At 38.8% G+C, this 17,041-nt stretch overlaps 2 protein-coding genes across 20 annotated transcripts in view; one reads left to right on the top strand and one right to left on the bottom strand.

Annotated features, from left to right (window-relative positions):
• RCBTB2 (RCC1 and BTB domain containing protein 2) overlaps window positions 1-3,535 on the top strand; it is a 44,988-nt gene extending 41,453 nt beyond the window's left edge. For 15 of the 17 annotated variants that reach the window (XM_077855739.1, XM_077855740.1, XM_077855735.1 and 12 more), the window contains one exon: window positions 451-3,535. The gene's annotated coding sequence lies outside the window, so the exon portion shown is untranslated. The remainder of the gene's footprint in view (window positions 1-450) is intronic. The other 2 variants (XM_077855725.1, XM_077855724.1) reach the window with 2 other exon arrangements.
• The window catches only part of RB1 (RB transcriptional corepressor 1), a 144,810-nt gene continuing 130,581 nt past the window's right edge, over window positions 2,813-17,041 (bottom strand). For all 3 annotated transcript variants that reach the window (XM_077855718.1, XM_077855719.1, XM_077855721.1), the window contains 7 exons: window positions 15,583-15,687; window positions 14,996-15,109; window positions 14,733-14,896; window positions 10,366-10,396; window positions 7,935-8,077; window positions 6,670-6,719; window positions 2,813-4,708 (listed from right to left, as the gene is read on the bottom strand). In XM_077855718.1, the coding sequence (XP_077711844.1) occupies window positions 4,635-4,708; window positions 6,670-6,719; window positions 7,935-8,077; window positions 10,366-10,396; window positions 14,733-14,896; window positions 14,996-15,109; window positions 15,583-15,687 (681 nt within the window). In that variant the 3' untranslated portion in view covers window positions 2,813-4,634. The remainder of the gene's footprint in view (window positions 4,709-6,669; window positions 6,720-7,934; window positions 8,078-10,365; window positions 10,397-14,732; window positions 14,897-14,995; window positions 15,110-15,582; window positions 15,688-17,041) is intronic.

The raw sequence follows: 17,041 nt of genomic DNA, 5'->3' as shown, positions 1-17,041 counted from the left end.
AAATAAGCGATGTTGGTCTGTGGGATCAACTGACCTTTCACGCTCACCACCTCACCTGTCCATGCCCGTGCAGAGACTCTTCTAAAATAACGCGGAAAAAGGTTTCCAAGAGTATCCAGCCTCATGTTAAAAGAGGTTGTTTTCGGGGATCCCTGGGTGGCTCCGTGGTTGAGCATGTTTTTGGCTCGGGTCGTGACTCCAGGGTCTCGGGATCGAGTCCTGCATCGGGCTCCTCGCCGGGAGCCTGCTTCTCCCTCGGCCTGTGTCTCTGCCTCTCTCTCTATCATGAATAAATAAGTAAAATCTTTTTAAAAAATGCATTTAAAAATAAAAAGGTGGTTTTCACTGCGCTGGGACATTACACAGTATAACCAGGTTACATTTCTAGTAAGGTGCTCACTGGTGGTGGAAACTTGGTATTCCTACAGGCAGGGCTTCCTGCTCCTGCAGAATACACGTGTCCAAAGGAACATTCTACCGAATGAAGCCTTACTGACGCCGTGCACACTAGCCCACAAGTGAGGGACGACAATCTGCTTTGACGGGCGGGTCTCCCTGAAGTCACCCAGATAGTGACAGAGCCAGTCCGTGGGGTCTCCCTCCCCACCACCCGCACCTGAAAACTGTAAGGAGAAGAACGCGAATAAAGGAACCTGAACAGTTCTTCTGACTGTAAGAGCTTTGACCACCGGAATACGGAGTCTCTGGAAGTGGCCACTGTCACGCAGACTGACATCCTCCAGCGTCCCCAGGGCTGCTCGGTTCTGCCCCAAGGTCCCCATCCCACATGCACGCTGACCGCTGACGTCTGCCTTCTGCTTGTCCTGCTCCCAGGCCTTTGCCTTGCTTCCTTTAGGAATGAATATGCTGCTGTTTTAGGAGACGATTTCACTTTCCACACTGTTGCTGAGCGATCGTTATTACCGAAGTTCAAGGTAATACCTTACCTGAAACCCTCGGTGCCAGATACACCACCTACTTTTTCTGGGGTTTAGCACACACGGTAGGTACGTATACCACAGGGTACCTCGGTTCCATCCCCAAAACCAATGTATTAATATTTTTGTAGGGAAACAATATTCCTACTAAATGGGATGCAGGTTGTAAATAGCGCAAGTCAGTTTAGATACACTCTAGATGCCACGTGACTTTTGTCACCAAACACACAGACCACTTGGGGTTTTAAGCCTTTGGGATTTCAGAATCGCAGATAAAAGACTGTGGACCTGTGAGATACATGTATGTGTATCTCACATATTTCTGTATGTATATATATAGGATGCTTGGGAGGAAAAGCCTTTATCTTATTTTTTTTTTTTTTTGAGGAAAAGCCTTTAATACAGACTGCATTAGATGAAGGGAGACTCTTGCTTCTCACGCTCCTGACGCCCTGTGGCTCCTGCAGCCCCTGCGGCCCCCGGCCCGTCGGGCTCTTCTGCTCTGCTCGCCGCCTCCCTCCATGGCTTGCCCTGCTTCCTTGCCTCTTTCCAGGCTTGGCTCAGAGACTCCTGGGAGCCCCTCCTGACCCCGGCGCACCTCCCGGGTCCTCGCCACGTCCCCTCGCCTGACGCCCTGTGGGCTTCTGGTTTCTTCCTCGCTCTCTTCCCTACGTGGCAGGCTCCGCAGAGATGGGGACCTTGGCCTCATCCAACCCCTGCTGCACCCCGACTTAGAACCGCGCCCGGCAGTGGGAGGCACTCAGTACAGGACAAATGAAAAGAGGAAGAAAATATGATTTTTGTCTCCATATACTTGGGAAAACACGCAAAGTCCACTCTGGTTTTGAAGACAGCCTCCTCCAGGTGCCAGAGCCGTGAGAGCAGCCAACTGACGCGCCCACCTGGGGAGGGAGGCTGGCAGAGGCCCGCCCTCCGCTCCTGAAGGAGAGTAGTGCCCGGGAAGGCCGGTGGCGTGTGGTCAAGGCAGGCCTCTGAGCGGATGGGCCCCGGGACGGGAAGGAACCAGCCAGGCAAAATTCCAGAAGAGCTCTCCAGACAGAAGGCGTCAGAGCAAGTTGAGAGCGGGAGGGGGGCCAGGCCTGGCAGGAGGGAGAGAGGGCAGTGGGCTGAAGCCCAGGGGGCAGGGGCAAGGAGCTGGGAGGGAAGGCGAGGCGCACAGGGCCCCTTCCCAGGCCCGCAAGGTGCCCCACACCCACCCCGAGGAGCAGTGGGGATCGATTTCTGTTTTGAAGGAATCATTCTTGCTTGTATGTTCAAAGGTGGGGAGGAAAGGGAGCGATCACGGAGACTAGTGAGGAGTCTAAACAGCGCTCTCAAGAAAAGCGGATAAATGGCTCTGAGGAGTTTGGCTTGACCAGTAAGTGTTTAGTAAAATGGGGAAAGACTGGGGTAGAAACAAGGTGCTTGGCCTGATTTTGGTTTCTATTTTGCGAATTCAGGGAGTGGGGGAAGGGAGTGAGAGTCAAGAGTTCTACTGGCTCTGAGGGCTTGGACCTCCATGAGGGAGGTCAGGATGGGGAAATCAATTTGGGGACCATCAGCATATGAAGCCAATTAAAGGCTAAGAATGGATGAGACGGGCCCCTGGGTGGCTCTTGGTTAGATGTCTGCCTTCGGCTCAGGTCAGGATCCCCGGGTCCTGGGATGGAGCCCCCACATCGGGCTCCCCGCTCAGTGGGGAGCCTGCATCTCCCTCTCCCCCTGCCTACAGCTCCCTCTGCTTGTGTGCTCTCTGTGTCAAATAAATAAAATCTTAAAAATAATAATAACAATAACAACGATGAAACACCAGGAGAGAACTTGGATACAGAAGAGAACATTAGTGCACTTGATACAAAGAATACATCAGACCATTAAGACTCTTAACAACTAATTTATTTTAAAATAGACAAACTATTAATTGTAGAAAATAGTAACATAGCAATTTTAAATGTACAGTTTTAACCAATACAAAAAGCAATAAAGCATTATCTGAAGATAATTATTTAAGAAATCTTAATACACAATCTCTGAAGTTCCTAAAATTCTGGCACTAACTCTAATATGAACTCTTATTAGCAAAAGATCCAGAAATATGGTAGCCCTTGACCTAAAAGCTAACTGATTTGTATGATATTCATGCAGAAATTAATGAGGAAATGGGAGAAAGCTTCCTAGTGCCTTTGTTATCAAGATAACTGCCAAAAATAAGTTTGAAACTTAACTGAGCGCAAAATAAAATTTCATTTTCTAACAAGTAAGACCAGATTTCTTTTTAAAAAGAACTCTGAGTTTAGACAAAGTGATTTTCCTAAAAGCTAGCTGATGCTACCTTAAATATCACCTATTTTAAATTATACCATCTCTAAATAAGTTAATCACACAAGATAGTTTAAATACACCTTTAGGTGTCGGGGTGGGGGGAAGCGCCTCTTTTTCTAAAACAGCTGTTTTCACTTGAGGCTTTTGCAAAAAATCAGAAACATGAGTGCCTAACCCAAAGACCTTTGACTACTTGCAATTTTGGAATAGAAACGATGTGGCTTTGAATATGCCAGTGTTAGACCATACTGACTTAAAAAAAAAAAAAAAAACAATTGCCAGTTCCAGAGATACATGGAAGACATGTACAATTCCAGAGAAAACACATCCCTTCCCAAATTTAGGAGAGCAGAATAATTGCTGAGATGCAATTACACAAACCTCGAAGAGAAAAATTAAGGCTCCGATAGTTAACAGTCTGTGGAATAAAGTTATTTTATATCTTGATTCTTCAGGACCCAGAAATATTAGAAAGTGCACTTGGAATATACTGTCTGAGGGTCCTCTACAGCGCAGCTCTAACTGAACACCTGATTTTCCAGGTACTAGATGGGTACTTCATGAATTCAGTGATCTGAATGGCATAAAAGCCAAGAGTACTATTTTAAAGCATGAGTTGGATGGAGAAAAGGATCAATAAATTCTTACAAGTCCTGAGGTATGAAATCTGTATCAGTAGTATGACAACATCATTTGTTTACACTTTTGTTTTTCTGCTTGTATTTAAAAACTAAAATTTATAAAACAAGCAACACAGTACATCAGATTCCGTTAGTAAACTAAAATCTAATGTGTAAAAATTAGTGATTTTTTTTTTCTAGTTTCTAATATCTGTTTTAGCAGAGAAGTTCGGGATCATTTGGGCAAAGGGGGAGTAGTCAGCCAAATTGCATTTGGAAGGCAGGACACATATTCTAAGGGTGTTCATGTTAAATTAAAAAATATATAAATATAAATTAATAAAAATAATAGCAAACATCACATATATGCCACAAGAAAAGACAAAGTACTCAAATAGGCCTGGGTTGTTCGGACTGCCATCCCAGGGCATCCTCCCCGTGTGTAGAGCAGAGCAATTATACTTTGGAAATGGAAACATTCACTACAACTTTTTAAATGGCGGTATTTACACAAGATTCTCAATCTTGTGCAATAACAATGTATATTCTACTTACTACAAGCCATTGCAAATGGCTTAGGAATCCCCTGCACGCACACCACACGCAAGCCCTTGGGCACACTTGACATCCGTCAGAAGAGCCGAAGACAGGTACTCAGTGTGGCCGTAAACAGAACTGGGAGAGTCGCACGGTGTGATCTGTGCGAGACCATGAGGCCAGAGGCGGACGCGGTGCCCACACAGGTCCGGGACCCTCATTTCTCTTCTCTGTTTGATGTATCCATGCTATCATTCAGTTTTTGCTTCTGCATTCGCGTTCGGGTGGATGCTGGAAGATGTTAGAGGAAAGAGGATGAAGAGAGGTTAGTAGCACTGATGGCGCTAGGTGCGGTGCGTAAGGGCTGCCATACACGTTACGCTCGTGCCAAGTCGATGGAGCTCAGGGCCTGCCAAAGCAGTGGCTTCCAAATTTTTTATCGTGTAATTTTTTTTCCCAAGCATGTACCACCTAATTATGCATGTATAAAGTATACCAGGTATGCTTGTGTAGAAATAATAAAACATGGTCAGCCCAAACAAACATGAAAAAGGAGATAAAAACGGGGATTCTAATGTGTTCTTCTCTACGTAAAAGACGGCCTCGGACCCTCCGAGGTGTGCCCAGCTCTGCAGACATCAGGAGGCTGGGTCTGGCCCGGTGGCCGAGCAGAAGGCTCTTCACAAAGCAAGCAATCTTCCCTGGTGCTTGGGGACACAGCTCATTTAATTTCGACATGAACATTTTAAAAGTACGGTATTAATTACAACACAGACAAACCCAGAGAACTTCCTTAAACTTATTTAAAAATCCTTAACTCGGTTTTAGTGGTGGGCAGAAGCTCTTCATTTCAAAGAAGCACCAAGTCACACTTGGAAGAGAAGGAAAATACTAAGTGTGCACCCCCCCCTCGCCCCCCGCCCCGCGCCAGCTCGCCCGTGTGACGGTCTTTTCCATGTGACGGTCTTTTTTGGATTGCTAAGAATTCTCTGAGGGAACCTGAAGAGCTCCTAGCCTGGCATCGGGAACTCACCAGCATGCTGAGTGTGCCACTGCAGAATATGGGATGACGCAATTGAACTCTTCTCTAAGAAAATAGACATATTTTTTACAGCTTTCTGCTCCTTTGGAAATGCATATTTGTGAGCTTCAAATGCTTCCAAATGTTTTCAGAGCATCATTTTGGTCATAAGATTTGTGTCTATTTTCACGTACTGAGTGGAAATGCCAGAACTAATTTAAAATAAAGGGAGTCTATCAGCCAAGGTAAAATCCAAAACAAAGATTCGTTTATAACCAAGGAATTTAAACTCTTGGCATATTGAGTTTTAACTGTTCTCTTCAAAAGAACATACCTAGAAAGATAAGAGTCTTAAAAAAAATCAAAGCATTCTTTTAAAAACTTTATATTTGTATTTACAGGCACATGTTAGAGAAGCCCCCTTTTAAAAGTCACATATCAACTGATATGTCGTCCTAGGCCCTAGAAAACATAGTTTTAATACTTATTATCTCCGAAATATCTGTCTTCTTTCCCAGTACCAGCCATTCTTCCTGTCAGTGGGTCGGGAAGTGTCACCCGCACTACCACAGCTCCTTCCTTAGGGAAAACCCGGCCAGAACGTGTCTTCTTCATGTACTTTCCATCTATTAGAATTGGGTCGACCTTGTACAGTCTTGGAGGAGCTTAACATTTGCCTTAACATCCCAAACTTACGTCACTCTGCATAATGTGGAAAATGACCTGGTGCTCTTTGTCAAAATTCTGATTTCCAGTAATGGAAAACTTTTGTTTGACATGGTCTTAAAAACTGCAAATTAGAGAAGTTCAATAATGGAATAGAAATTATTCTTCAGATAAGGGTGACGAGGTTCCTATATGCTAATTTTATAAGACGTTTCCCAATCTCCAAGGAGTTCCTCTTACAGAACTCTTATGGGTTCCTCATTACAGTTTTGCTCTCCTGAGGTACTTCTAACCACAGCCGTTCACGTTGAAGATGTGGTTTCACTTCTTGGTATTCCTGCACTAAAGATTTTAGAAAGGGCAAACATCTTTATTTTGCATCACACATTTAACCCACAAAGGTCTATGGGAAAACAGTACATTCTTGATTGGATTACATTTTAAGTGCATAAGCAAGAGTGCTAATTTAGGGAATTACATGTACTTATTCCTTTAAAACATGGAAAGGCTTTTTGCAATATAAACAATAGTTTCATTTCCATAGGGTGAAATGATAAGTACTTACTCATTTCTGCCAGTTTCTGTTGAAATTTAGACTCCCCTGGGAGATGTTTACTGCAGATTTAAGAAAGGGAAAATATTTCATATGTATATGTATAAATGGAAAACTCAAATTTTCAGTAACTATGGTGGTTTTAATGACTTATACTCTTATTTTAGTAACTTTTTACTTTCAAAAGTTTATAGACCATCTAAAATATAAACCATCACAAATTTATAATCTTTTTTTAAAAAAATTTTTAAAATTTATTTATGATAGGCACAGAGAGAGAGAGAGAGAGAGGCAGAGACACAGGCAGAGGGAGAAGCAGGCTCCATGCACCGGGAGCCCGACGTGGGATTCGATCCCGGGTCTCCAGGATCGCGCCCTGGGCCAAAGGCAGGCGCTAAACCGCTGCACCACCCAGGGATCCCTAATCTTTTGTATTTTGTCAGTGATTCTAACAAAGTTAATATTTTTCAAGAGTAAGCATTTGAAAATCTCAGGTTAATCATAACAAAATTTTATCAATGGCTTTGTGAAAAAGATTATTGAAAGATCAGATTGTTAATATCTGATATATTCAATGAACTTCAGTAGATAATATATAATTTATATGGTTTTAACCTTGGGATTCATTCTATTTTTTGAGCAATCTTCACAATTTCCAAATAAAATTGGTATAAAAGGGTGAGCGAAGCTGGCACTCTGGGTTCGCCATATGACTGGCTCAGCTACTGAAAAGTGATGGGGGAACAGAGGACAAAGCGCAAGCCCGGGGCGGCACACTGACAAGTCCCTGAACCAGGCAGAGGGACCTTCCTCTACGGACTCAACCGCCTCCATGTTCACACTTTGCTCAGGGCAGAAGGCAATCTTAGCCCGACCCCCAGGATCCCGTTGAGTCTACTTTAATGGATAAAAACTCCTCTAGAAATTTCCTTTATCTCTAAACCCTCAAAATATGTGTTGGCGATCATCGCCAAGACGAAGGCCCATGATACACATATGAAGGGTCTCGTGCCTCGGGTTTTATTAGATGGTAATCAGCGACATTTTCCCAACAAGAGCCCCTCCCAACTCCCAGGTATATAATCAGCCTCCCCTCCCAGGCCTGGGGCAGCGCACTTCCTGCCCACGGGTCCTGTCCCCAGGCTTTAATGAAACCACCATTCTGCACCAAAGATGTCTCAAGAATTCTTCCTTGGTCATCGGCTCCGGACCTCACCCCACCAAACCTCACCTCGATTCCAAAACTACGTCAAAAAATATTCTACAACTGTTCCTACCTTCCATCTGCTTCATCTGATCCTTCGATATCAAAGCGTAGTTTTTTCAATGGTTTAGGAGGGTTGCTGCCTTCAGCACTTCTTTTGAGCACACGGTCGCTGTTACACACCATCTGATTTATTTTCTGGAACTTCTCAGAAGTCTACGAATTACAGAATTCTTTATTTGAAATCCCTGAATGACAGCAACCTTTTAATTTTAGTTAGCAACCTTTTAAAATTATTGGTTTAAGGGGTATCAAAAATCAGGCAGAGGTAATATCTGCATTTTAATTGCTTTATTGTACCAAATGAGATGAAAAAATCTTAGAATCAGTGTAACTACACCTAACTCTGCCCCAATTAAATATCCCCCAGACTCTCCCTATGAGGCTCCTCCACTTCCTCCAACAACTCTAATACTCTGAAAACCCTGGTTTCTTGTTTTTGGAACTCACCTACACACAAAACCAGGGCTGCTTCTCAGAAGCATGTAAAGTTGGATTGGCTTTCTGGAACACTGTAGGTTTTGTTTGGTTTTCTTTGTGGGCGTAATCAGAGAGACTATCACAAGAATCTAATAGGAAGTGAAATGTCTAGGCAGTAATAATTTTGGACTCACTTTGGATATTATGTTGACAAGTCATATAGTTTATACATATACATATACATATATATATATATTTAAGATTATTTATTTATTTATTCATGAGAGACACAGAGAGAGAAAGAGAGAGAGAGGCCAAGACACAGGCAGAGGGAGAAGTAGGCTTCACGCAGGGAGCCCGACATGGGACTCGATCCCGGGTCTCTAGGATCATGCCCCCGACTGAAGGCGGCGCTAAACCGCTGAGCCACATGGGCTGCCCTACTTTATATATTTTAAACCATTACTGATATAGTATTCATTTAAATGCTAATTCAAAGTTTTTTAAATAAAAAAGCAAATATCAAAAGACTCTGAGTCCATTCACTATTAATAGAGATGACCTGAGATCTGTACCTCTTGAGGGAGAACCTCGTCACAGCAGAGTAAAGAAAGCTTTCGTAATAAACACCAAAGAAGACATAATACCTTATTTTATCTAAGGGACAAACACATGGAAAAATGCTATTTCTTACTTGTCTACTTTAGAACTAGAGTGAGGGGATAACTTCAGGGATGTGTATGAACATGTTCATCTGAACTAAAAAATGAAGCCAGATTGTCAGTAGAAATTAAGTCTGATTTGACTGATTAAGCAGTGATATTTAGCTTTGCTAATTAAGCTTTCTTTTCTAAAATTAAATGATGTAATAATCTTTTTAAAAAATACTTTATTTATTTATTTTAGAGAGAAAATGTGTGCGCTCATGAGCAGTGGGAGGGGCAAAGAAGAGGGAGAGAGAAAAATCTCAAGCAGACTCCAAGCTGAGTGCGGAGCCTGATGCAGGGCTTGATCTCAAAAACCTGCGATCAGGACCTGAGCAGAAATCCAGGGTCAAACGCTCAACTGACTGAGCTACCCAGGTGCCCCTAAATGACGTAACTTTCTAAAAATTAAATACGATAACAGGTTTTGATGAAAAATATATTTAGAGCACATAAATAATATGAAATTAAATCCTGTCTAGGTATTAAGTTTATAAAATTTTTCATTATCAGCTTTAAAATATGTAAGTTCATATGATATTTTCTCAATTCTTTTAGAGGTTATAGCATGCAGAAAAGTTTGAGGACCACTACTCTATATGTTTCCCAGATCCAACCCTACTTACATGGTCCCACATCTCCTTTGTGAAGCCTGATTCCTGCAGCCTATCTCGAGCTAAATGTCACAGGATTTACTATTTGTACATACATTTCAACACTCAGTCTTTCAGTGTACAAACTATTATCCCTCTCTAGCTATACTGGGGCAGTGAGGTAGGCAGACTCTAGAATGGCTCTCGCTAATCCTCACCTCCTAGGTTTTACACTCTCATAATCTTCCCTTCCCTGAATGTGTGGGGCTGGATCTAGTGTCACCTTGCTTCTGACAAAAATACGATAAAAGTGATGGAATATCACTTCCAATATTAGTTATAAAAAAGACTGTGACTTCTCTTTTGCTCTATACCTCTCTCTTCCCCTATTTCTCTTCTTGCTCTGAGGGAAGCAAGAGGCCATGTTGTGAATAATGAGTGTCCCCATGTAGAGGCTCTCAAGTGACAAGGAACTGATGGCTTGGAAAAAAAAATGTAATGTATTATATAATCTCAAAGGATGTTTAGAAAACCACCTTGAAATTCACCAATTATAATTTGAAATCAAATCTGATTTGAAAATAAGTCTTCTCTGTCTTCTAAATTTTATGCAACACGCCTTGCTGAGATGTTTGAATAGCATTTGTCAATTCAAATTACAGAAATCTGTAATTTCTTTTATAGTTACAGTGCATGTCCTTTTATTTCATAAAACAAAAATACTCACCCCAAATGATTCACCAATTGACACTAAGATTCTGTCAAGATAAAATACAAGTTAGTAATGAAGATCATATATAACTGTGCAGAGATGAACATACATCATTCTGAGGAACCAGAAATACCAAGTCAAAGGTCTGCTCTACCCTAGTGCCAATCAAATCATACACTGAGCTGGTCTCTTAAGAGTTTTAAAGAACTACACGTCTGAGAGAACATACACTGCCACTGTCCACATTTAAGGAAGCTAAAGGAAAATTTTAAGTTTACTCATATTTAATTCTTCATAAATCAATGGGTAAATTATCAGTTAAAATTTCACATTTCCTCATTAAAAATTCACATAAAATTGGCAAAAACTTACAGTATTAATAATCAGAACTCTAAATTAAGATCTCTATTGATATATGGTATAAGTAAAGTCTACTTAGCATATATCCTAGAATTGGAAATGTATTAGTCTGCTTGTACTTGTTTGAACCATATAATTTATATTCATTTGTTTTTATCTGAGTACAGCTGACACACAGTATTACCTTAGTTTCAGGTGTACAACATAGTGATTCAACAAGCTTATACGTTACGCTGTGCTCTCCACGTACGCAACTACCATCTGCTACCGTACATCCCTAGTACAGCATCGCTATTATCACCGCTATCACTACCCATTATGCTGTACCTTTTATTGCCATGACTTATTCATTCTATAACGGGAAACCTCTATCTCCCGCTCCCCTTCGCCATAGTGTCCATCCTTCCCTCCCCTCTGGCAACCATCAGTTCGTTCTTTGCATTTATAGGTCTGATTCTGATTTATTTTATTTATTTTAGATTTCACTTATGAGTGACATCCTATGTTATTTGTTTTTCTCTTATTTCACTCAGCATTACATCCTCCAGGTCCATTCATGTTGTCTCAAATGGCATGATCTCATACTTTTTAATGCCTGCATAATATTTCCTTGTGCGTATTATCCCTTGCACCTCTGGAAGAAATCCCACCTGCTTGCAGTGAATGATATTTTGGTATATTGTTGAAAGCAGTTTGCTAATATCTTGTCGAGGATCATGTTCATCAGGGATACTGGCCCGTAGTTTTTTTTTGTGGGGTCTTGGTTTTGGTATCAGGGTAATGCTGGCCTTATAAATGCATTTGGAAGCTTTCCTTCCTCTTCTGTTTTTTGGGATACTTTAAGGACAATAGATATTAATTCTTTAAACGTCTGGTAGAATTCAGCTGCAAATGCATCTGGTCTGGACATTTAGTTTTTGGTAGTCATTTGCATACTGATTCAATTTCACTACCAGAAATCGAAATTGATCTGTTCAGATTTTCTATTTCTTCCTGATTCAGTTTTGGAAAATTCTATGTTTCTAGGAATTCATCCATTTCTTCTAGGTTGTCCAATTTGTCAGTATACAATTTTTTGTAGTAGTTTCATATATTTTTTTCAATATTTTATTTACTTATTCATGAGAGACACACAGAGAGGCAGAAACAGTCAGTTGTCACTTCTCTTCCCTTTCTGATTTTTATTTATTTAGGTTCTTTCTTTTCTTGACAAGATAACTAAGGGATAATCAGTTTTGTTTATCTTTTCAAAGAACGAGCTCTTGGTTTCATTAATTTTTTTCTTTTTTTAGTCTTTATGTTTTTATTTCTGCTCTGATATTTAATTTCCTTTCTTCTACTCAACTTGGGCTTTGTTTTTCTTTTTCTGGTTCCTATAGGTGTAAGGTTATGTTGTTTATTTGAGCTTTTTCTTGTTTCTTGAGATGGGCCTGTATTGGTATATATTTCACTCTTAGAAATGCTTTCACTGCATCCCAAAGGTTTTGGACCATTTTGTTTTCACTTTCATTTCTCTCCATGAATTTTTTGTTTCTGATTGCTCTGCTGGCCTGTTGGTTGTTTAGTATCAGGTTATTTAATCTCCGTATTTTTTTACAGGGTTTTTTTTTTTTTTTAAGATTTTATTTATTTATTCATGAGAGACAGACAGACAGAAGGCAGAGGGAGAAGCAGGCTCTGTGCAGGAAGCCTGACCTGGGACTCAATCCCGGGTCTCCAGGATCATGCCCTGGGCTGAAGGTGGTGCTAAACCACTGAGCCACCCAGGCTGCACCTTTTCTACAGTTTTTTTTCTTGTGATTTATTTCTAGTTTCGTACTGCTGTGATAAAAAAAAAAAAAAAAATGCATGGTATGATTTCAATCTTAAATTTACTGAAACTTGTTTTGTGGTCTCATGATCCTTTCTGGAGATGTCCCATGTGCACTTGAGAATAATGTGTATACTGTTGTTTTTGGATTGAATGTGCTATATATATATATCTGTTATGTCCATCTGTTCCAAAGTGTCATTCAAAGACACTGTTTCCTTATTGATTTCCCGCCCGAATGATCTATCATTGATATAAGTAGGGTGTTAGAGTCCCTGACTATTATTGTATTACTACCAGTCTCTTTATGTCCATTAATATATGCCTTATGTATTCAGGTGCTCTAGATATTCACAAGTGTTAAGTCCTCTTGTTGGATTGCGCCTTTTATCATTATGTAATGCCCTTCTTTGTCTCTAGTTACAGTCCTTTCAAGTCTATTTTGTCTGATATAAGTGTTGCTACCCCGGCTTTTTTTTTCTTTTCTTCCACTTGCATGGTGTTTTTTCATCCTTTACTTTCAGTCTGTGTCTTTACATCTAAGGTGAGTCTCCTGTAGGCAGCATATAGAAAGGTTTTGTATTTTTATCCATTTCACCACCCTCTATCTTTTGACTGGAGCATTTAGGCCACTTACATTTAAAATTATTATTGATAGGTACTTAATCCCATTTATTCCTTGTTTTCAGGTTGTTTTTGTAGTTCTTCTCTGTTCCTTTCCTCTTTTCTCTTGCCTTTTTTTTTTTTTTTTGTGATTGATGAGTTTCTATAGAGCTATGTTCGGCTTTCTCTTTATTTTTGTGTATATATCATAAGTTTTGAGTTTGTGGTTGCCATGAGTGAACCTTATAATTTGTTTTTAATAATAATGCTGAAAAAGCAGTAGCCTGACATAACAAAGATAGGATCATATGCACATGGAACTAGATGTTTTATTGTACTCCAATTCCTTGGTACGTGGCCATCATTCTATATACATATTTAATTAAGCAGAATACCTAAATATGCTGGATACATAGAGTGTTAAGATGCTCTCTTAATGCCTGACCAATGATTTATCAAGATTTTGAGAATGTGGCTTTTTCGCTAAAGAATCTCAACCCAGAAGTGATTTCACTAAGTTCAGCAAATAGCCATCATCATAAGCATAGTATGGATCAATTATCATTACCTAAGTACACATTTTCATGCGGACTGTGTAAATATGCATTGTATAGCATCTTAACCAATTACAATGTAAGTTGTAGATACCATGCACAGATACTATAAGAACACCAAATAAAGGATGGAATGGGGATGCACAAGAGGATTTATATCACTTGCCAATTATTTTCTACTTTGTCTCTTCCTGTGATTTCAAATTTTTATCATGAGTGTGCATTACCTATATAATTAAACACGCCACACAAATGTTTTCTAAAAGGCTAATATATCTCCTTCTCCTTGTTTTTCTTGCCCATTAAGTACAACTCTATGAGCTGACAATTTGGGGAAATGAGACTACATTAACTGTGCTAGCTAATCTGCCTATCACTGTACAAATAAAGTCAGTTTCAAACAGTGTATGATACCATATAATAAGTCAATGGAAGCACTTCAAAGCCACAAATTGCTTGTGGTTGGATGTGGAAGATAATATAATGATTTGTAGTTGCACAAAACCTTTCATCTAAGAATTTAAAACAGCTTCATACTCATCATCTCCCTAATCCACAGCACCCTTCCGAAGTAGACAGGACACCTGCCCCAGGTAATCTAAGGAAGCAGCAGGCAAAATTAAGGACGGACTCTTAAAGACTTAATTTACAGTCATCTACATTTAATCAGTCATCTACATTTTTATAGCAAAGCAAGATGAACAGGTTCAGAGAGTTTACAGGACATTCAGTAAAACTACAGAATAAAAATTCTTAACCAAAACTAATCTACTTTGCTTAGCAGACTGGCTACTTAGAAAAATATGAAAGTGATTTTACAACTATTACAAAAGTTGTTCTTTGTTCACAGAACAACAGACCCAAGCAACCAGGAAAGTTGAGGACTAAATTTGCAAGCCCATTTAAGTAAAAAGATTGTCTTTCTTTCCTTGCCAAATTCCTTTCATGTCATTTAATGTTAAATAAGCAAATATTTTAAGTGAAGAAAGCTTTATATTTTTGTTTTTGGATCAAAATAATCCCCCCTTGATCTTCCCTAAAGAGAAAACACAAACCTTGATCTTGGAGTCATTTTTGTTGGCGTTGGCACACCTTCTGAAATTTTATATGGATTCTTCAGGGGTGATATGTAGATGTTCCCTCCAGGAATCCGCAAAGGTGAACTAGAAAACTTGTAAGGGCTTCGAGGAATGTGAGGTATTGGTGACAAGGTAGGGGGCTGAGGCAAAAATAAAAAGTAGATTTTAAAAAAATATTTTAGTAAGATCCATTACTTTATAATTAGATTTTTCCCAATCAAAGGATACTTCCAACGTACCCTGGTAGAAGCATACTGTAAAATATTTGTTTTCAGTCTCTGCATGAAGACCGAATTATAGAATACTATAATGGAATCATACTCCTCTTCTCTGATCAAAACACGTTTGAATGTCTGAGGAAGAAGAATAAAAATACCTGTTAAGTGAATTGGGAAATTTATCTCTTTAGATTTTCTTTTTTAATAATTCATAATATTTTTTAGCAGTAGGAATCACATACTGTATAGGAAAAAATAATCTGAAAAAGCCTTCTCAGGTTTGGAATACAGCTGTTTTACCAGAAGAGAAATGTCACAGATTTTTTTTAATGTAATATTATTACATGTAAAAGTTTATTACAAATATCCTATCTGTGGCAGGGATATAGTATTCCTTATTAACTTTGTAATATGAATGTGGATACTAAAGTGCCTTAACTTTCCAATTCTATTTTAGTTACAAATAATCAACCAGTAACATAAAGGTAAAAAGTTGATATGTGAATTTATATAACAAGGTCAGAATGTATGATCTAATTAATGACTTATGTTATCCATATTATAGATATGGATATAACCAAAAAATCTTACCATGAAAGGTTACCTACCTCCTGAACAGCATGAGGAAGATCCTTATATGCTGTTACAATGATTTTGAATTTAAGGTCTATATTCTTCACTTTGCATATGCCATACATGGAACACATCATAATCTAGTAAATCAATACAATACAAAAATATCAGAATTTTGTTACCTAGTTGTGCTCTAAAAAGTACTGTTCTCTTTCTTTTAGTTTCAAAAAATGGACATTTAAGTTCCTACAGGATTATCTTTTCCTATCCTGAGCTGAGTCTGAAACTTGATGTGAAGTGTTTAGCCTAAATTATATTTAAAGAACAAAATGCAAATAATCAAATCTTGATTATTAGAACTGATCAGGGTTTGTAAATAACCCTAATTTTGACTCCTGTTCTTTAGATTTTTTTCCCAGAAAAGTTGAAAATGGAATCTGTTAACCATGTAACTAGCACTTAAAAAAAAAAGAAAAAGAAAAAAAAAGAAAAGAAAAGACAGTTGTTATCAAAGGTTCAAACTATCAGATAAAATACTGATGGTGGTAAGGAGTTTGGAAGGGGGCAGGAGAGAGTCTTTGTATTGTAGGTAATATTCTTGATTTGGATGCAGGTTATACAGATGAACTCAGCTGAATTTGCATTAAGATATATTCTTACGACATGGATGTTTCTATATGCATTACATTTCAATAGAGAGGATATTTTTAATATAAAAATAAGATTTGAAAGAATTCCTTACAAATTAAAAAAAACTTTCATTTGTATGAATTTTATTGTCAAATTTAAGTACTCCTATCTCTGCAAAATTCTTGCTCATATCTACTGTTGCCAAGAATACCTACTCATCATCATCCCTTGTTCAGCATCCTACTAATCCCAATTCTACTATTTTTCCTATTCAGAATGCCATCCAATCCTTCTTTGCTAATTCACATTTTTCTCCTACTTCGATTCTTTTCCTAAGTTACCTCTCAGCAAAAAATCTTGATTTCAGATACTAATCTCTTTAGAAATCCTTAGCACTATTGTCTTACTATATTGTAGAAAAGTACAAGGCAATTGAGTGCCTACTTTCAAAAATCCAACATACCAGAATTTATACAATCAAATATACTCTTGTAAAATATACTATATTCTTGTAAAATATACAAATACACTCATATAAAATATACATATACCCTAATACACTAATCCACCATTTGCTGAAAATATCATTCTTATTGGGAACATTACTACTGACCTTACAGAAATAAAGGGATTATAAGGGAAGATTATGAACAATTACATACCAACAAAATAGATATTTAAGATGGAATGGAAAAATTTAAGAAAAGACACAAATCACTAAAACTTACTAAAGAAGAAACTGAAAATATTGAATTGAGCTTGAATTAATAATCAAAAACTATCTGCAAACAAAAGCCCCACTCAAGATGGCTTCACTGGTGAATTCTATCAAACATTTAGAAAAGAACCAATACCAATTCTTCA

This window comes from Canis aureus, chromosome 17 (genome assembly GCF_053574225.1).
Source record: "Canis aureus isolate CA01 chromosome 17, VMU_Caureus_v.1.0, whole genome shotgun sequence".
Taxonomy (NCBI): domain Eukaryota; kingdom Metazoa; phylum Chordata; class Mammalia; order Carnivora; family Canidae; genus Canis; species Canis aureus.
Note: the sequence above shows the minus strand (reverse complement) of the source record. Positions and strands in the feature narration are given on the sequence as shown.